This window comes from Microtus pennsylvanicus, chromosome 9 (assembly GCF_037038515.1).
Source record: "Microtus pennsylvanicus isolate mMicPen1 chromosome 9, mMicPen1.hap1, whole genome shotgun sequence".
NCBI classification, from domain to species: Eukaryota; Metazoa; Chordata; class Mammalia; order Rodentia; family Cricetidae; genus Microtus; species Microtus pennsylvanicus.
The window spans coordinates 12,975,654-12,996,715 of NC_134587.1; the positions used below are offsets into that span (position 1 = coordinate 12,975,654).

The following is a 21,062-nucleotide window of genomic DNA, read 5'->3' on the forward strand; positions in this document are numbered from 1 at the left end:
TCCCCCCTCCCCCGCACGGCCGCGGACGGGGCGCCTTCCTGGTTCCGCGATGACAAAACGTCACTTCCGGCGTTGTTGCTAAACAACCAAACGGTTTGGCAACAGTTCCTCTGCTGAAGTTGGCGTGGCGACAGTCTCCTCACCCGGTCTGCCTTCGCGGAGCTCAGCTAGTTAGAGATGCAGGTGCGCTTTGGGCGGCGCTCCGGACGGACGAAAGGGAGCACAGGTGAGCTGCCGTGGGCCCTTCCGGAGCTGGGATTGTTTCTCGAACAATCTAGGGTAACAAGTGAGGGCTTCCGTTGCCTTTTGAAATGGGCTTTGCCATGTCGAAAGCATTTCCAACAAGTATCCTTGGAAGTTAGTCAGGTTTGGCCTTGGGATGAATGAGTGGAATGAGTACTGAGGCTTGCGTAGTAGAAAATTCACAGGAATGGGGGTAGAAAAAGCAGAAAGTTAGACGCCCTCCCAACCCCCAAACTGTTCTGCACGTCCGATACAAGAGTCTGGGGGTTCTTAAGCTTTGTTATTCGTTGAGTAAATTTTGGAATGCCGTTTGGAAATGTTATTGGCTTATTAAGTCTTCATTCTGTTTCAGACCTGCAGAGTAGCTCAAGGAATTAACTCTTTCCACTCTAAAGTTAAAACCCACCCCAAGTCAAATGCTTTGGTAGTGTAAAAAATATGGTACGTAAAGTAAGGTGACATAAGATTTGATTTTGTCATACATGTGGGAAAGTAGGATTCTTTAAAAAAAATCTTTTATCAAGTCCAACCACAACAGTTTAATTGTTGTCATGGTAACTGTTATGGTAGATTCCTGGAAATTTGAACCTTCTTCATGTTTTGCCTGAGCTCAGTAGCAGTGGCGCCGCCCCCACTCCAGAGGACCTGAGTGACTGACTACCTGTTCAGTGAGAACATTACATTCTTACCCAAGTTTACACATGAAGGAAATCACCAAAGATTCCATCAATTTCCTCTGATTTCATAAAGCCTGTGTTTTTCCCCTCAGCCATTCTTAAGTCACACATGTGAGGCAGTTTCCAGACACCACTCCACTACAGACATATCTGAAAAAAAAGCACGTGAACTTTTCCCGGACAAACGTTTAACCTACTGTTTAATGCGACAGGAATGAATAACTCTGAAAAAGAAGAAATTCCCTATCCACCTCTCCTGCCTAGCAAGGTAGATCTCCAGCAGGTCACCATAATCCCACATGCCGAGTGGGAAAGGATTCGGGATAGCCTCGGCAGGCTGACGAGAGAAGCGGCGGCCCTTCGTGCAGAAAGAACAGCAAAGAAGAAGATGCACGTCCAATCCCAGGAACTGGTAAAACACTGGACCAACACATATGCAGTAAGTATCAGCCCCCTAGAAGACGCATGCTTTGAACACTACCTGTGGCTTCTTAGTAGTGTCTTGTACCCTTTTTGAATCATTTGATGTTCAAACTTCATAAATACAATGGCACACGGTTTCAAGATTTTTAAGTAACATACTGTAAATGACACAATTAAGGTAAACGTTTTGTTAAAATTTGGTACATTTATGCCTCTAAAACCATCATTACAGTTAGCATAATGAACATATTCATTGCCTAAAAGTTTCCACTGTTTAACTCCTTGTCACTCCTCATAAATTATAGGTCACCACTCATCTACTATTTATTATTAGAGATTTTACTCCACAGAATCTGAGACTTCGTTATGCTGTTAAATATACTCTTTGTACTGCTGAGTAGTAGTCTAGTGTTTGATACAATAAGTTTATTTATCTGGTCACTTGATGGCATGGAACCAACCAAATATTGACATCTGGGTGTCTCCATCTTTTGACTGTTATAGTCGCTGTGAACATTCATACAAGTCTATTTATGGACATATGCTCCAACTTCTCTTGAGTAAATATCTTGATATAGATATCTATATGAGAAATCATATGATCACTGTATATGCAACTTTGTAGCTTTCTTTTGTTTTGCTTTGGTTTTCAAGACATGTAGCTCTGGCTATTATGGAACTTGCTTTATAGACCACGCTGGCCTTGAACTCACAGAGATCCACCTGCTTCTGCCTTCCAAGGGCTGGGATTAAAGGCATTCACCACCACCGCCCAGCTTTGTTTGTGTAACTTTGTGAGGGGGATATAGGGTGCCTGGAGAGATGGCTCAGCAGTAAAGAGTGCGTACAGCTCTTTCAGAGGACTTGTGTTCAGTTTTCAGGACTAACCTTGAGCCACTCACAATCATCTGTAACATGAACTCCAGGGGATCTTTGACTATGCAGTGAGCTTAAGGCTAGCCTGGACTCTGTGATACCATCTCAAAGAATATATATTTGAAAATATTTCCTTTCAGTATATATCTTGAATTATCATTTACTTACCTTGTCTTTTAAAAGACAGAAGATTCTTTTGCTTTTTGAGGGTTTTTTTATACTGTCCAGGTTGACCTCAAATATTCTTCTGCCTGGCTTCTGTCTCCAGAGTAGTCTGAGTTATAAGCATGCACCACCATGATTGGCTAACAGAAACGTTTTTAATCTTAGTGAAGTCTTATGATTGGAGAGATTCATTATAGATCCCATTAATGGTTTTGGATTTCAAATCATGTAAATGGCTCTCCACCTAAAAAATTAAATTAAAAATTAATTTAGGGGTAGAGAGATGGCTAAATAGTGGTTTGAGTCGTCCCCCCCCCACAGTGGTTCACAGTGTTTTGTAACTATAGTCCCAAAGCATCTAGCCATCTCTTCTGAACTCCTCAGGTACCAGGCAAGCATGTGATGCACATTCAGACAAAACACCCATGTACACAAAACAAAGAAATAAATCCAAAGTGTAAGTTCATGTTACTAATGAATTATGCCAACACAAAAATTCATAATGAAATTCAAGTGATCTTATATCGATAATAACTTTTTGGTCAATTAAATTGATAGATAAAAGCAAAATACTGCTTTTGGTTTAGAGTAACCACAAAGCCTGGGTTTGATCTCCAACACTATTTTAAAAAAGAGAAAGAGAGCCGGGCGGTGATGGCGCACGCCTTTAATCCCAGCACTCGGGAGGCTGAGGCAGGCGGATCTCCGTGAGTTCGAGACCAGCCTGGTTGGTCTACAAGAGCTAGTTCCAGGACAGGCACCAAAGCTACAGAGAGACCCTGTCTTGAAAAAACAAAAACAAAACAAAAGAGAGAGAGAGAGAGAGAGAGAGAGAGAGAGAGAGAGAGAGAGAGAGATTGATTATTTTGTCTTTTCAATTGATTATTTTGTCTTTTCACAGGGAATGAAAGAACAGAAACTTAAAGCCAAGCAAAAACGTGACGAAGAGATTGAGGCTGAAAGACAAATTCTTGATTTGGAGGAAGAAATATACAAACAAGGAGAACGGAAGAAGGCCATTGAAAATGCAAAGCAGTATCAGTTTTACCAGACAGAAAGAATGAAAAGCTTTCATGTACTGTCCAGCTTCTCTCCTATTTATAAATATGTATATTTAGCATGCATAGTTAACAGTTTTCTCTAATTACTTATATACAATTTTTTTTAAAATAGTGCAATTTTTTTGTAGTCAGGACTTCTTCTCAGTAGAGTTATGAAGGAGCGCGATGCCCAAATTCAGTTTAAAAAGAATTCAGTCAAATCAGACAAGAAATGGGAGGAACAGGTGAGACTCAACGTGGAAAAAGCTATTAAAGAAGAGCAAGAGAAAGAAGAAAAACAGCGCAGAGAAAGATGTGCCCTTGCTGAAGACCATCTGAAGCAGTATGTATACGTGAGCTTTTATGTGTCTTTCTCATAATGGGTATAGCTTTTCCGCTGATTTTGAAATTAATTTGTGCTGAAATACATGGTAGAAAAAAATACAAAGAAAAAGATTAAAACTAATGACTAGAGTCAAGTATGGTGATAAATCCTGTAACCATAGCAGTTAGGAGGCTGCAGCAGAAGAATCAAGAATTGGAAGCCAGTCTGGTTTATGTAAGAAAGACCATTGAGATGCCCAGTGGGTAAAAGCATCTGCCACACAAGCCTGACATGTGAGTTCAGTCCCAGGAAGGAAAGAACTAACTCCACAAAGTTCTCTGACCTTCACAAGTGTACAACTCCACATACATCATGCAGGCACACACTCTTATTTACATGTACCCATTACATTTCTCTTAAAAAGACAAAATAAGAGACTGGGGTGATGACTCAGTGGTCAAGAGCACTAACCACTCTACCAGAGGTCCTGGGTTTGAGTTCCAGCACCCACATGTTGGCGCATAACCATCCAATTCCAGGCGATTTGACACCCTTTTCTGGCCTTTTCAAACACTACATAGATGTAGTGCACAGACATACATGAAGACAAAATATATACATACAAATCAAATTAAATTTAAAAAAAAGACAGAAAAACAGGGCAGTGGTGGCTTATACCTTTGATCCCAGCACAGATAGGCAGAGATAGATGGATCTCAGTGAGTTCAAGGTCATCCTGGTCTACAGAGTGATTTCCAGGACAGGCAGAACTGTTACACAGAAGCCCTGTCTCAAAAAAAGACAGAAAATAAAGAGAGCTCAGTGGTAGAATGCTTGCCCAGCATGCATGAGGTCCTAGGTTCAGTTCTCAGCACTGCAAATAAAGAAAAAACAAGACCTTAACTAATTTTGACATTCCTAATATATTAATTAGTTTATTTAAAAAATATGATGCTCATTTGCTAGTCATTATTCTAATCATGAAATATAAGGTACAAGACCAGCCTGGTCTACAAGAGCTAGTTCCAGGACAGGCTCCAAAGCCACAGAGAAACCCTGTCTCGAAAAACAAAACAAAACAAAACAAAAGATAAGGTACATTATTTTTTCTTCAGAAGTTCCTAATCTGGGAGAGTAAGGTACAGAATGCATAAACAAATTAGGGTATGATAAATACTTTGGAAAATGTATGTAGAAAGGTGTGTGTAAACACAGTGGACGCCTGATTTAGTCTAGAGTAGGTTGGCAGGAGAGGTGGCTTCCACTTTAATCCTGGACATTGAGTAGGGTAAGCCATGAAGAGTGGGGTAGACTCCGAACAGATGAGACAGGATGGGAAACGGCCCATAAGTGAGGAGAACCAGGTGGTTTGGGGAGCTTGTGTAAGTACAATGGCTATAGTAGAGAGGACTAAGGGAACATTGCAAAGATGAAGTTATAGCCGGGCGGTGGTGGCGCACACCTTTATTCCCAGCACTTGGGAGGCAGAGGCAGGCGGATCTCTGTGAGTTTGAGGCCAGCCTGGTCTACAAGAGCTAGTTCCAGGACAGCCAGAGCTACACAGAGAAACCCTTTCTTGGAAAAACAAACAAACAAAAAGCAATAATAAAAATTAGCAAAAATAAAAAACCCTTCTGACCCCATGCCTAGAAAAGTAAGACATAGAGCAGCATTATAAACAGTGTCTGGGCGCCAGACCTGGGCAGGCTAATCTGTGGCGCTGGGCCAGCTTGAGAGTGTATTTTGTACTAGCATGTTTAATTTCTTGGTTAAAATCTCTGTTTGAGGATTTGTGTCTCCACTATTTATGCACTGGAGCCCATGAACTTACCCAATCCTCTAACTCAGCTACCTGTCTAAAGACAAGGAGCACTTGCCTCTGCTGTCTGGCTTCTTTTCTTCCTAACAGTCGGGTTTGGAGCCAGACAGTACGGGAAGTCCTGGGTTGCTCAGGTTGTCTTTGCCACTGCCATTTCGTGTTCTTTTCCAGAAGAGAATTCAATGTCCTCTCACCCCCAGCTTCGAACCTGATTCTTCTCTCTGAAATGTGACCTACTTGTCTGTCTGCTGTTACTTACACTTACGTTTTTTGCTTTAGAATAAAGCAACATGAAGAGGAAGAAGAAGAAAGGAAAAAAAATGAAGAAAAAGATGCTGAGGAGATAAAGCGGCAGAATTTGCTGTATGAAATAGAAATGAAAAAGAAACTAAGCAAGAAACAGGAAGAGATCAATGAAAGCAGGAAACTGTTCTTTGTAAGTTGAAGATGCCATAGTGGATCAGTTATACAGTCAGATGCCTGACTTAGGAACACGTCTCCAGCGAGCTGTGTTCCTGAGAGACCCCATGCTAGGAGTGATCATGTTCAGTACAGTTCTGTGCGGATGTGATTTCATGCAGGAAAGAAAATAAGACATATTTGAAATGAGTTTCCTTAAAACAAAAACTGTGAGGAACGAGTGGGGGTGATGTATGTTTGATTTCTGTTGTGATTCTTATGGATGTAATTTATTTGATTTCATGTTTTTATACTTTTCTTTAGCATTTTAAAAAAGTTTTATGTGTGTGGGTGTTTTGTGCCTGCATGTATGTCTGTGCACCACATGTGTGTTGTGCCTGCTGAGGTCAGAAGAGGGTGTTAGGTCTACTGGAACTGGAGATACAGATGGTTGTGAGCCTCCGTGTGGGTGCTGGACCCACCAGTGTCCTCTGCAAGAGCAGCTACTGCCTTTTAACCACTGAGCCATCTCGCCAGCCCCAATGTTTTTTTTAATTTTTAAGTAATACATGTACAAAGTCAACACATTAAACTCCTAGAGGCAAACGTTATTAGATTTGTTTAACTTTTTCGTTTGTTGCTCAAAGGTATTATGTATTATTTTTTTTATTTTTTTATTTTTTTGGTTTTTTGAGACAGGGTTTCTCTGTGGCTTTGGAGCCTGTCCTGGAACTAGCTCTTGTAGACCAGGCTGGTCTCGAACTCACAGAGATCCGCCTGCCTCTGCCTCCCGAGTGCTAGGATTAAAGGCGTGCACCACCACCGCCTGGCTTATTTTATTTTGTCATTATTTGTATTACATTCACTTCTATGTGTGTATTTGCCTGTATGTGTGTTAATGGTGCATGGGTACAGCACAGGGGTGACTTTTGGGAGTCAGTTCTCTCCTACCATATGAGTCCTCAGGACTCAGACTGTAAGGCTCAGGTGCCCTGCCTTCTTGAGCCATCTTGCCAGTCCCTATATTTAGTTTTTATATTAGGTCTGATTTGTTAGTGTCAGCCATTCTCTGCCCCTTGTCCTGGCTGTGGAACATTTGGCTCTCGTCCTTTGTAATGCATTTCTATCTCCTGCTCAGTAGTTATCATACTTACGTCATTATCGGGATTGTGTAAATATTTGCCTCTACAGATCCAAGCTATATACCACAATGGCTCTAGTTCTTTCATTACATGAATTTTCATTTTGTTTTAACCCTGATTGGCCTCAAATTTATGATTCTCCTGCCTTAGTCCTCTCCCTCTATCACACAGGTTACAGGTATGCATTACCATGCCTACTGTTACAAATGCTTACTTTAATACCTTGATTTGTTTAGTGACTATATTTTTAAATATTTTAAAATTTCATTTTGATGACTGTTTTTTATGTAACCAATAAATTTTGCCAAATGTTTACTGATGCTAATTTTCAATATTTGACTAAAGAGTAAACAGTCGCCTGTGTTGTTTTTCTTAGCGCGTATCCACAGAGACCCCTCCATCTCCTCTCCTTCAGGGCTGCCTGCTACCTGGCTGTCCTGGGCTTTCCTGGCCACTCGGGGGGCACGGCTCTTACTCCCGACTCTGATGTCTTCTGTTTCCTGTTTACTTTTTCTTGCTGAAGACTATCCTCGAGCATCTTCCTAAAGAAGGGTGCTGGGGAAGCCAGTGGCCTTTTACACATCACTGGGATTAGAATTTACTTAATCATTTCTGCATCATTGACTACTTATAGATTGTTTCCAATACTTTTGTGTTATTAATGTAAATAAACTTGATATAAAGTGTGTGGACATAAACATCTATTCAAGCTTCTGGTTATGGGGATAAATGTTCAGGAGAGAAATGACTGGGTGAGAAGCCATGACCATTTGACAGGCTCTCGGTGGATGTGTTGGAAGGCGTGCTGTGACAAGCCACATTTCTTTCCTTCAGGATCATATGCACGACAAAAACATCATCCGAGCTGTAGAGCAGCAGCAGGAGGAGGAGGAGGAGGAGAAGATCAGAAAGTTTATCAAAGCCAAGAAACGCCTCATACAGATGAGGCAGGACAAGGAAGCTGAAACCAACAGGTAGGATTCAAAAACCCTTTTTTAGATTTCTTTACCTTATGAATATGAATGTTTTGCCTGCACACTACATCCATGTGTACCTGTTGCATTCCTTGGAACTAAGGTTGTGGATTGTGGTGAGCCATCACATGGGTGCTAGGAACATAACATGATTACTAAAGTGCTATCTGAGATTGGTTTTCTTTGGGAATTGAAGTCTCATAGATGACTAGGGTGTTTAGTGACATGATAGTTTCAGTTTGGGGCATGAGAGTTGAGCTGTACCCATGGAATGTTCCAGAACTCTCTGTGGTAGACTGTTGAAAACACTGGTATCCTCTAGAAGAAATGCTGAGCTGGAGGAGGCTCTAAGAGATGTTGGGCTATACATTTCCTTTTCTCATTGCTGTAGCTGAACACCCGACAAAAGACAGCCGCATGGAGGAAGAGTTCATGTTGACTCACAGTTTAGGATATAAATAGCCTGTTATGGCAGAAAGTCATGGTGGCCAGATCTGCTCATGGCTGTGGAGGCAGAAGGATTAGGCTGTTTGTTCACATCCACATGGCCCAGAAAGCAGAGAGTTGAATGCTGGCGCAGGGCTCAGTTCATTTTCTCTCTTCCTCTTCATCTCGTCCAGTACTCCAGCCCATGAGGGCCTTCCTCTCTCAATCCCATCTGGAAATGATGCACAGATGAGCCCAAATATGTGCCTCACCAGTGTCCTGTCTGTATGTCTGTCTGTCTTCCTTCCTTCCTTTCTTCTTCTTTTCTTCCTTCCCTCCCTCCCTTCCTCCCTGTCCTTTTCTTGTTTTTTTTTAAATTTTTTTGAGACAAGATCTTTCTACATAGCCCCAACTCTCCTGGATTCTACTTTGTAGATCAGGCTGGCCGCCAACTCACAGAGATCTTCCTGCCTCTGCCTACCAAGTGCTGAGATTAAAGGTGTGTGCCACCATAGCCCAGAACTCTTAGATCTTTAGTAAGTATCACATTTTCATTGAGAATTTTCAAGATCACCTCAGTTAAAAATTGTATCTTCTAGACTAAAACCCAAAAATACGAAGTGGAAATAAAGAAAAACTGTACACTTGGTTAGTCAGCTTTCCAGGATTGTAGGCACTCCTGCTGCTTCAGCCCAAAGAGAGGAAAATTTTATTTGGATCCCAGAGTTGGAGGCTTCTGTTCATAGGCAGTTGGCCTTATTACTTTTGAAACTACGGCCAAGCAGTACACTAGGAAGGCAGTGCATGCTGGGGCCAGCTGAACACCTCCTGTCAGTCAGGAAACTGGTGCTGTCATTGAGATGTGCTGACAAAGGTGGAGTATAATGGAAAACGTGTGTTACTGGAGACGTGCCCCTGGGGCTATTTTTTCTGTTTTTTAATTCTTACAATTAGATTATTCATTTTATTTTACGTGTGAGTGCTTTGCCCTCATATCTGCCTACGTACCACATATGTACTTGGTTCCCGACGAGGTCAGAAGTCAGGGATGGTCATGAGCCCCCATGTGGGGCCTCTGGAAGAGCAAGAAGCTCTCAACGACTGAGCTGTCTTTTCACACACCCCTGCCCTTTCTTCATACTTCTTCCTGGCTGCCATTTTTCTGTCCTGTTCTGCCATTCTAGTCCCTCTGTGAGCTGGCACCTCTGAAAACACGGGCTGAAGTAAACGATTCGTCCTTTCAAGTTCCTTCCATTTGGCATTCTGTTATAGCAGCGAGAGACTCCTCAGGACCTGGGCTGCCACCTTCCACAGTGTTTGCACGCATGTCTCTTTTCCACCTCAGACTACTTTCTTTCTTCCATTCACAGTATCTTCCTCATAATTCCTCATACAAAGCTTCACAGCCTCTCAATAAATTAGTGAACTTGCTGGGCGATGGTGGCGCACGCCTTTAATCCCAGCACTCGGGAGGCAGAGGCAGGCGAATCTCTGTGAGTTCGAGACCAGCCTGGTCTACAGAGCTAGTTCCAGGACAGGCTCCAAAGCCACAGAGAAACCCTGTCTCGAAAAACAACAACAAAAAAAATAAATTAGTGAACTTGTCATAACTAATTAAAATATTTCCGTTTAAGTCTCCTTCCCTCAGTCCTCTAATAAAATGCACTTACCGTATATGATGTACCAGACACATACTTGGCCCTGGACTAGAAAGAGAATTATCCAGCCCTGACCTCAGAAACTTCACAGGGCCAGGGACATATAAACAGATGAAATCAGCATGTCTATGATTTGGCTCTGGGTGGGATGTAGTGGTAGTGTGAGTTGTTTAGTACTTGGCTAACATGTTAGTTATTTCCAAGGTTTTATTTAAAGAAAGGGGTTTTATAGTGTAAATCCCAGTGCTAGAGCAAGCAGAATAGTCCAACAAAGTATTCCAAAATCTGTTTTGGGCCTCACAAGCTTTTGGTGGTGCAGCCAACCCCAGTGCTGTGGAGGGAATAAGTAGATTCTGAAGGATCACTAGCCAGGCGGTCTAGGCAAAATGTTGAGCTTAAATTCAGAAAAGAGATCTATCCCCCTCCCCCGAAAAGCTAGGCATGACGATGCACACCTTTCATCCCAGCTCTTGGGAAACAGGTGGGAAAAGTCTCTGTAAATTGGAGGCCAGCCTAGTCCACAGCAGTTCCAGGCTAGCCAGGGCTGCATAGTGAAACCTTGTCTCAAAAAATAAAAATGCTGGGGCTAGAGAAATGGCTCAGCAGTTAAAAGCATTGGCTGCTCTTCCAGAATTCCTAAGTTCAATTTCCAGCACCCACATGGTGGTTCACAATCATCTCTATTGGGATCTGATGCCCTCTTCTGGCATAAAGGTATTTATGTAGATAGAGCACTCATATACATAACAAATACATCTTTAAAAAAATAAAATAAAAATGCTGAGAGCTCGGGCTGGAGAGATGGCTCAGAGGTTAAGAGCATTGCCTGCTCTTCCAAAGGTCCTGAGTTCAATTCCCAGCAACCACATGGTGGCTCACAAACATCTATAATGAGATCTGGTGCCCTCTTCTGGCCTGCAGGCAGGCATGGAAGGAATGTTGTATACATAATAAATAAATAAATAAATAAAAAATGCTGAGAGCTACAGGGAAGACACTGCAAAAATCATCCTCTGGTCTCCACTGTACCCATGCATACACTCATGACCACAGGCATGCATGCACCACACATACACACAAGAACAATATTTTCCTGTGTTATGGAGAATCTTAACACCTTTTTCTTACACAAGTATACATGCACACACTCATGTGATTATATTTTACACATTGATCACTTGGAAAATTTTAGAATATATGCTACTTATCTCCTTATTTTATTATTATTATATTATTTTATATTATATTACTATTATATTATTAAATATTTCCTTATTTAGCTCAATATTAAAACTTTAAAATTAATTTCTACACACACAAATCTATATAGAACTACAGACTTCCTTTTAGTTTTGTACATGATTATATAACACCTCAGATTCCCTACTGAGATTGTTTTAGCTCCGTTACAGAGCTGTTCTGGATGAATTGGCAAATGTGGTTCTTCTGTTATAGGCTGATGGAAGAGCGGAGAGAAAGAATAAATAACTTCCTAAGTAAACTAATGAAAGAGAAACTTGATACTGAAGATATGATTATTGCTAGAGATATTGCTGAAGCTGAGGCTGAACTGGAGAGAAGAGAAAAAGAAAAATATGAAAAAAATCAAGCAGAGCTGAAATCAATTACAGATCATAGAGCCTCTGTGGTAAACAATTCGGTTCCAGTGCATAGTGTTGAGACTTCCCTGCTGTGGCTACTATCTCTTTGCCTCTCTCAAAACAAGCAGAGATTTGAGAGACAGTTTGCAAATTGTATTCCTACATTCTTGAAACATTTTTTTTTCTTGAAACATTTTTTTATTTATAAGCTTTATTTTTAAAAAAAAAAAAACCTTGCAAATAGATCCTACACTGAAGTTAACTAGATGCAAAATCCATACATCCTGATGAATTTCTATACATTTGTCATGACCATCAGGAAAAGATATGTAGCTCTATATTGGAGTTTACACTTTGACACTGAATTGACTTGTATGCTCTTATCCTCCACCAAAGGTGAAACTCCATGGCAGAGTTAGCACTGAATGAACAGTTGGCTTTGTGTTTTCTTCATGACTCATTAATTGCACCCAGTCCTTCCTTGTCTCCTGTTTAGCTTTTCTTGTTCTCTTTCCTATATGACACACATGTACATTTATTTATACGTATACAAATATTCTTTGCTGTGTTCGCATATAGGGAAAATGTGAAGCTTTATTTCTTCGGAGATTGTGTAGCCTCACCTGAAGTTCTACATTCTAAATACTTCCAATTTCTCGCAAATATTCAGGTTACGGTTGTCTTAGAATACATACAGCATATTTTCATCATCCACTCATCTGTTGATGGAAATTAGGTTAAGTCCATTTTTTTTAAAGATTTATTTATTATGAATACAGTGTCTACATGTATGCCTGCAGGCCAGAAGAGGGCACCAGATCTCACTACAGATGGCTGGGAGCTACCATGTGGTTGTTGGGAATTGAACTCAGGACCTCTGGAAAAGCAGCCAGTGCTCTGAACTGCTGAGCCATCTTTCCAGCCCTCTAATTTTTTGTTATAGTGAATAAAGCAGCTCTAAACATCAGGGTTTAATATTTCTGTGGTATGGTATGGAGTTTTCTAGATATTTGCCCATAAGTGAAATAGCTGGGTCATGTTGTAGTTTTATTTTTACATTTTTGACAAATTTCCAAACAGATTCCCACAGTGACTGTATTCATTTGCACCCTTACCAACAACAAAGAAGGGCTCCTTTCTCTCCACATCCTCTCCAGCATTTATTGATAATGGCCATTTTGACTGGAGTGAAGTAGTATCTTGAAGCCATTTTAATTTGCATTTTCCTGATAGCTAGTGATATTGTAACCCTTTCTTTCTTTCTTTTTTTTTTTGTTTTTGTTTTTGTTTTTCGAGAGCGGGTTTTTCTGTAGCTTTGGAGCCTGTCTTGGAACAAGAGCTAGTTTCTGAATTTTGTAAGTTGAGAATTTTTGCATCTATGGTCAACAAAGAAATTGGTATTAAGTTCTCTCTTTTATAGTATCTTTACCTTGTTGCAGTATCAGAATAACATTCACTTTGCAAAATTAATTTGATAGGATAACTTCACTTTCTATTTTGTGAAACAAGATGAATTGGTCTGAGGTCATCATTGAAAATTTGATAGAATCAGCAGTGAATCCATCTGGTTGTAGACTTTTCTTTGAGGGGAAGGTTTTAATAACGGCTTCAATTTTATTGCTTGTAATTGGCCTATTTAAGTTATATCTTCAGGACTTAATTTTGGTATATAATATGCATTTAGAATTTCTTCTGGGTTATCCAGTTTTTCAAAGTGTAAGTTTTCATACTATTCATACTAGTTTCCCTCCCTCTCTCTCCCTCTCTCTCTCTCTCTGTCCCTCCTCCTTCCCTCCTCCTTCCCTCCTCCTTCCCTCCTTTTTTTTTTTTAGAGATAGGGTTCCTCTGTATGTTTGTCCTAGAACTCGGTCTTTAGACCAGGCTGCTGGCCTCGAATTTACAGAGAATCCTCCTCTCTCTGCCTCCCGAGTAGGGGATTAAAGGCGTGCACCACCACTGCCCAGCGGACTTTTATGGTTTAATGCTTGTTTTATGAGATTAGGGCTTCCAATATTTGGTGCACAACAGTTTACAATTGTTGTCTCTTCTTGATGAATTGTTCCTTTATGTAGTATCCCATTTTAGCTCCTCTAACTAGTTTTTGTTTAAAGCCTACCTGGTCTTATATGAGGATGGCTAAACCTGCTTATTTACATTTCATTTGCTTGGTAATTTGTTTTTCATCCTTTGATATTAAGTTTTAGTGTATTTTTCTAACTAAATGTGATTCTTGGAGACAACATATAGTTTATTCTTGTTTTTTTAATTTTTTTTAAAAACGATTTATTTATTTATTATGTATTCCGTGTTCTGCCTGCATGTGTCATTGCAGGCCAGAAGAGGGCACCAAATCTTACTACAGATGGTTGTGAGCCACCATGTGGTTCCTGGGAATTGAACTCAGGACCTTTGGAAGAGCAGGCAAAGCTCTTAACCACTGAGCCATCTCTCCAGCCCCCTTCTTTTTTTTTTTTTTAATCCAGTCCATTAGTCTGAGTATTTTCAGTGATGAGTTGAGGCTTGAGGATTTATTATAGAAAGGTTTGTTATTTTGTATAAATGTTGGATGACATTCTGTTTTGCTGAGCTGCTGATGGTTTTCTTTCTCCCATATTAACTTTGAGGGTTTACTGAGCTGCTGTGTTGGACGTGTTGTTTCTTTCCCTAGTCTGGTTCATCTGTGCTCAGCCTCTTTCATCTTTTCTCCTGTGAGGTGCTCTACTGAGAACTTTCTGTAGTGCTGCCTTGGTTGTCATGAATTGCCTTCATTTCTGTTTGTCTTAAAATACCTTTATCTGGCTCTCATAGTTCCTGATGAAGAGTTTGGAACTATGGTAAGACTGGTATTTCTACCTTTCTGTGAGTTGATGTTTTTCTCATCCTGCTTTTAGGAAATATTTCTATACTTTGTATTTTTGACATCCTGACTATAATACATCATGGAGTTTCTTCTCTGGTCATGTGTAAGTGAAGTGCCATATGCCTTCTGTTTGGATGCCTCCTTCTTTCTGTAAATCTGGAAAGTTTTCTGCTATGATTTTATTAATTAATCCGTCTATTCCATTTGGTTCTTAACCTCTGCTCCGTCTACACTTTATATTCTCAGGTGTGGCCTCTTGACTGTATCCCAGACATCTTAGAAATAGTTAATGCTCATTAATTTTTTCCCTGAATATATTAATGTTTGGATTATTGTCTCAGCTTTGTCCTCTAACGTTGAAATTAGTTTTTCTGCATGTGCATACTCTTGTCTGTTAATGATGGCATCTGTTGTTGTATTTATTTAATTGGCCATCCTTCATCTTAAGTATTTCTGTTTGATTGTTTTTTTTTAATGTTTCAATCTCCTTGCCAAATTTTTCTTCTACATGTTGAACGTTTGCCTCTAATATAGTTATGTTGACTTTGGAGATTGTCTTGTCAAAGTATTGAATAGATTTCCTTAAGTCATACAACTTTTTATTTGACTTTTTATATGGTCATTAATTCTTTTGAACAGTAAGACTGAATTTTTTCTCAAACACTTCAGCTTTCTCTGTAATTTTTGATTCCCTTATTGAAAATGGAAGCTGCTCATTCATTTCCAGGCCACCCAGACCCAAATCATTACACAGAAACTATATTAATTTTAACACTGTTTGGCCAATGACTCATGCATATTTCTAGCCAGCTCTTACATCTTGAATTAACCCAACCCATTTCTTTTAATCTGTGTATCGCCACAAGGCTGTGCTTACTGGGTAAAGTTGTGGCTGGCATTTTTCTCATTTGGCAACTACATGGTGTCTCCTGACTCCGCCCATTCTCTCTCTGGATCTCTGTTCAGATTTCCTGCCTGGCTATACTTGGCTAAGTCATTGGCAAAAACAGCTTTATTCATTATCCGGTAAAAGCAGCACATACACAGAAGGACATCGCACATCACCTTATCAGTTGGTAGGTGATGGGGTATGTGTGGCATATCCCATTGTCGATTTTTTTGTGTTGTTTTTATACATTGGTTGACATGGATTTGTTTTGACTTCCTTCTCTTCTGAGACTATTAGGCGTATTCTGTTTTCTGTGAGTCACATCTCATAAAGCTCAGCTAGGGGGACTGGTGAAACTTGCTGTGGAATATCAACTGAGTTGCTGAAGTGACCCTTCCTGTCTTGGCTATGCGACAGCAGGACCAAGGGTAGGGCTGTGTACTAAGGAGCACAGTGACCAGCTGGAATCAAAACTTTGGTTGTCCCTTGGATTTTGTGAACATGCTGAAGGCAGGGTATCAAATCAGACCCGGTGAAGCTTGTCTCCTATATTGTAATGTGGTTATAACCACAGGCCCAAAGTAACCTCTGGGACCACATCAACATAGACTCCAGATTCTGCAGTGGAATCCAGTACCACTGGAACCATGGAAAATCAGAATTCTGCAACCATAATGACCTCAGAGACTCATAGAACCAAGACTCCAGTCTCTCAAGGGACCCTGGGCATATTGGAGCTGACCTCTTTGATTAATAGTTACAGGATACTCTCTGGTCTGCAGACACTGGAGGCCTAGTTGGCCAGTGTGCTCTAGTTGCAGAAAACCAACGCTTATTTTTAGAAGATAGAAAGACCATCAGTTATACACAAGGTGTTTTTTAAGGCTATTTTAGTTTACATGTATGGGCTTTTACCTACATGTACATCTGTGCACCATGTGTGTACCTGAGTGCCCATGAAAGCCAGAAATAGGGCATTGGATCCCCTGGAACTGGATGGATTATGAGATGGCTATGAGCCACCATGTGGGTACTGGGAAACAAACCCAGATCCTCTGGAAGAGCAGCCACTGCTCTTAACTGCTGAGTCATCTCTCCAGTGCCCCCCATCCCGCAAGCTATTTAAGGATGCAAAGTTCTTTTTCAGAACCATCTTAAACGACAGGCTTGTCTTTTATACTTATTTAAATGTTTTAAGAGAAGCCACATAAATTACCTGATTGCATTTCTGCATCTCTTAATCTTAGAAATGGACCCCACATTATTCCCTGTATGTCGTCCTAACATTCAAATTACATGGCTCAGGGCTGGAGAGATGGCTCAGTGGTTAAGAGCATTGCCTGCTCTTCCAAAGGTCCTGAGTTCAATTCCCAGCAACCACATGGTGGCTCACAGCCATCTGTAAAGAGGTCTGGCGCCCTATTCTGGCCTTCAGGCATACACACAGAATATTGTATACATAATAAATAAATAAATATAAAAAAGGAAAAAAAATTACATGGCTCAAACTTGTAGCAATTAACACATCAGTATTTCTGTACTCCAAGATCTTGCTTTTCTTGTTCCTTCTTCCTGCTCCTGCTCTTTTGATCCTCCTTCCACGCAGAGTTTCACTATTGTGCCCAGGCTCCTCTTGAAATCATCATCTTCCTGCCTCAGTGTCCCTATTGTACTGATGGGGTTATAGACATGCACTACCATATGCAATGTGATTGTTGTCTTTAACCAAAGAGATTGGTCTATATGACTCTCCTTACACTTTCACTAAGTATATCTCTCATATTCAAGAGAATAAAACAAAGCAACCCTGCCACACGCAGTTCCTAGCCTACGTTGCTTCTGGCTCTTTGCTTGAAGCATTCTGAGTTCATTTCTTTTTAATGAGAACTGTTGGCTAAAACTGATTACATTTTTTTCCTTTGTCATTAAACATCTAGATGAAAAATAAAGAGGAAGAAGAAAGGCAAAGACAAATAGAGTCTAAAGAAGAGTTGCTGGCTGTCTTGAAGGCAGACAAGATTTTCCAGGATCTTGAAAAGGAGAAAAAGCTCAAAACCAGCAAAAAGAAACGAGAAATTCAAGATGCTCATGTTCAGCAAATGGTAACTATTCCTACTTTTACAGGAATTTTAAAAGTAAATATGTAATAGAGACTTCACTTTGGTTTTCTTTAAGTGGTTTCCTTTTATTGGAGAGGAACAAGTGATCAATGTGGTGTCACAATAAAGCTATATTAAAAATGTGAAGTTAGGGGGGCTGGAGAGATGGCTCAGTGTTTAAGAGCACTGCCTGCTCTTCCAAAGGTCCTGAGTTCAATCCCCAGCAACCACATGGTGGCTCACAGCCATCTGTAGTGAGATCTGGTGCCCTCTTCTGGACTGTAGCAATACATGCAGACAGAATACTGAGAATACTGTATACATAATAAATAAATTTAAAAAAAAATGTGAAGTTAGTTTTAGAATCTCCACTCTGTAGTCCTTTTCTGTGATGGTTTAGGGATCGTTCTAACTGGGGCAATAGGAATGAAGAAACAGACATACATACAGAATAGCAAGGATGGGGGGCATGACCTCTGATGAAGCTACACCAGTACCAGCCTAGAAACTCAGCAAGTTTATTTCATACAGCTGAACCAGGAGGCAGGGTTATTATGTACAGCTGAATAGAGTTAGGTTTAGTTCATCTCAGTAGGAGGTCTCTGTAGGGAAGCAGTCTCAGGCTGTAAACAGCAGGAGGAGGAAGCTGTGGTGGACATTTTCTGAACATGCTGTCAACATGTGCACTTGGACCAGGGGGAGGCTCTGCTGCTCCATGAGGTATTTAGTCCTTGACATGTCTGCGCTCATGTCAGCAATAAACATTCACTCAGGACTTAATCCACTCCCCACAGGTCTCATTCTAGGTTGTTTGTTTTATGTACACATTTTATAACTGCCTTTAGTACTGATTGTATTTATTAAATACTAAAAAAAAAAAGTGCAGATCATGGGATAGGCCCTAATGCTCATTGCTTCATTTTTCTCTCACCTTACTTTCTTATGGCATATTCCAAACACTCTGCCTTTAGCTAGATTTCCAAACATGATTTTCCCCATCTTTGCAGCAATATGCCAGAGACCATGTTGATTGGGATCTTGCAGTCTTCAATTTTGATACAAGGGAATATTAGAGATTTAAATGATTAGAGAATCTGATGTCTAATTATCTCTGTGTAGAATCTTAGAATCTTTTCCAAATAGGTAGTCCTCTTTTCCATCCCTGCTGGCAACGTGTGTGAGTGCAAGTCACTGCATCCTTCCCAGGCCTTGGCCTTGGCATCTTGGAGTGTTAACTGCTCTGATGGAGCGTCTTGGCGTGTCTGCAGTGCACTGCTTCTCATACCCTTGCCAGACATTTATCCCACTTCTTTTGCAATGTGTCTATTCAAACCTGTTAACCATGATTTTGTTTTCTTTCTGTATATGCAGGTGTGTGTGTGTGTGTGTATGTGTACACATTCATGTGAAGATCAGAGACAAGCCTTGGGTTTTGCTCCAGAGCCCTTCACATTATTTGACTCAGGGTCTCTCACTGGGATCTGGGATCCACCAATTTGCTAGGCTGACTACCAAGTCCCAAAGACCTGCCTCACTTTACTGTCCCACAGTTTTAACTTCTGACTTCCAGTCTTACTGAATACTATTTTTTAAGTCTAGATATTTTTGTCATCAATTCAACAAACAGAATTTAAACCTTACTTTTAGAACCCAGTAATCATTTGCCTTTCCCTCATAATTTCAACTAGTAGAAATGATTAGATCTTATGTTGAAGCTATAGATCATCAAGATACTTTCATGGATATTAAATATGTAAACATATGCAGAAAAACAACTTATATTTAGAAATTCAGCATTTATTAAATGTTACAACTAAAAAGTGAAATCTGTCAATCAAAATTTCACAGAAAATCCATTAAAAACATCATAACATTGTAAGACGAAGACTTTCTAAAGTATTTGGGAGACTGCCTGTAGTACTTCCTCAGTTCTGAATAAATTTTCATAGATTAATGTCACTCATTGTTCTAACTCCACATTGGGAAATAGAATGTAATCATTTGCATAAAACTTAGGTATTATTCCCTGCTGGCTTAGTTTTATGTTGACTGACAGGAACAATAATTATTTTTATGCCTTTTAACCTACTGGATACCACATATATAAATTATTGAAAGAAAATTGTAAATTTAGTTACCTGATTTTTATCTAAATTTTATGCTTGTAATGATTTTGCTTTGTTGTTTGACTGTATGAGTTTAACAAGTTTGATCGATCCATATTTTGAGTATATTCTTAGCATAGAAGAATTCATGAGTTATTAGCATAGTTGTAAAATACTGAGTTTATAAAATTACAACTACATCTTAATATTATATGGATTTTTTGAAAACTGATGTTTTCACCAATATTAAAATGTATTTTTCTTCCCAATAGGCCATAAATAAATTTAATGCAAAACAATCAAAAGAAGAAGAATTAGATTACTGGAGACTTACTGAAGCCCTTGCAGCTGAGAAGGAGAAAGAATTTCAGAATTATGCCAGAGAAGTAATTGACTCTGAATCTGAATCAACAAAGAAATACACTTACCCTCTGGTAAGAGCTGTACAGGAAGGCGTGGGAGGTGGCCGTGGACCACCCTTCGTAGGCAGGGGTGGGATACGACCCAGCTACCAGGCAAACGATGCCACTGGTGTCCAGCTCCCTTTTTATAACTCTCAAGGATCAAAGTATAATGATTTTCAGAAGTCGAAGAGGAGGCTGGGTTTTACATGGTAAAGAAGTTTATTTTTATGATTGATAAAATTTATTGTAGCAAGTATAAGCTACAAATATAATGGAATTTTGATAATAAAGCACTCATCTCTATAAAATGTGTTGCCTGATTTGATTCTTTGCAGTATTTCCACTAAGAACACATATAAGATCCAGCATGTGTGCATGTGTGTGTACAGATTCCAGGGACAACCTTCCATGTTGTTTCTTGGAAGTCTGCGTCTCTCACTGGTTGGAAACTCAACAAGCAGGCTGTTAGTCCCATGTCCACTCCTCAGCACTGGGCTTACAAGTGTGCGCCATCACACTGGAGTTTTCCTTAATGTGGGCTCTAGGGATCAGTCAGGACTCATTGTATTCAGTGAGCTACCTCAGCCACACAATGTCAACCTCATTTAGAACACGTTCATTAGGAATGAAAACTGTCTACAACCAAATGTAAAGTGCATCTGCAGGATTGTAAAACTGTGACCTTGTACCCACTGAGCAGCACCTCCCCATGTCTCCTGCACACAGCTTCTGCTTTGTCTGTAAATACAGCCCCACTGTGGATGTCTGTGGACTTCTGTGTTGTCTACCATATTGTCAGTACTTTATCCTTAAGACTCAGTCAGAGATAGCTCTTTCCTCAACAGAAATTCATGTGCTTATTCGATGTCATTCAGTTCTTAAAGTCCTTCAAAATTTCATTGTTACTAATATGATTACTATAGAGTTTGAATTTCTC

General features: G+C 40.1%; 1 protein-coding gene across 4 annotated transcripts; it reads left to right on the forward strand.

Annotated features, from left to right (window-relative positions):
* The first annotated feature begins 100 nt into the window (after window positions 1–100).
* On the forward strand, window positions 101–20,427 carry Cfap210 (cilia and flagella associated protein 210). 4 transcript variants are annotated; one of them, XM_075984396.1, is made up of 9 exons: window positions 101–226; window positions 1,133–1,359; window positions 3,286–3,459; window positions 3,574–3,767; window positions 5,848–6,004; window positions 7,944–8,083; window positions 11,623–11,815; window positions 17,455–17,619; window positions 19,994–20,427. In XM_075984396.1, the coding sequence occupies exons 1-9, from the start codon at window positions 178–180 to the stop codon at window positions 20,336–20,338; spliced, it is 1,644 nt and encodes a 547-aa protein (XP_075840511.1). In that variant the 5' UTR covers window positions 101–177; the 3' UTR covers window positions 20,339–20,427. The 4 variants fall into 4 exon arrangements, with proteins under 4 accessions (XP_075840511.1, XP_075840512.1, XP_075840515.1 ...); XM_075984397.1 differs by lacking the exons at window positions 11,623–11,815; window positions 19,994–20,427 and having other exon boundaries at window positions 17,455–17,543; XM_075984400.1 differs by lacking the exons at window positions 11,623–11,815; window positions 17,455–17,619; window positions 19,994–20,427 and adding an exon at window positions 8,475–8,529.
* Window positions 20,428–21,062: the final 635 nt, after the last annotated feature.

What these genes read in the sequence shown, in the direction of transcription:
- Cfap210 (XM_075984396.1), top strand. Translation starts at nt 178, where the DNA reads ATGCAGGTGCGCTTTGGGCGGCGCTCCGGACGGACGAAAGGGAGCACA. An exon ending in AAAGCAGGAAACTGTTCTTT is followed by an intron (nt 6,005 to 7,943) that starts GTAAGTTGAAGA and finishes TCTTTCCTTCAG; the next exon opens with GATCATATGCACGACAAAAA. An exon ending in CAGATCATAGAGCCTCTGTG is followed by an intron (nt 11,816 to 17,454) that starts GTAAACAATTCG and finishes TTAAACATCTAG; the next exon opens with ATGAAAAATAAAGAGGAAGA.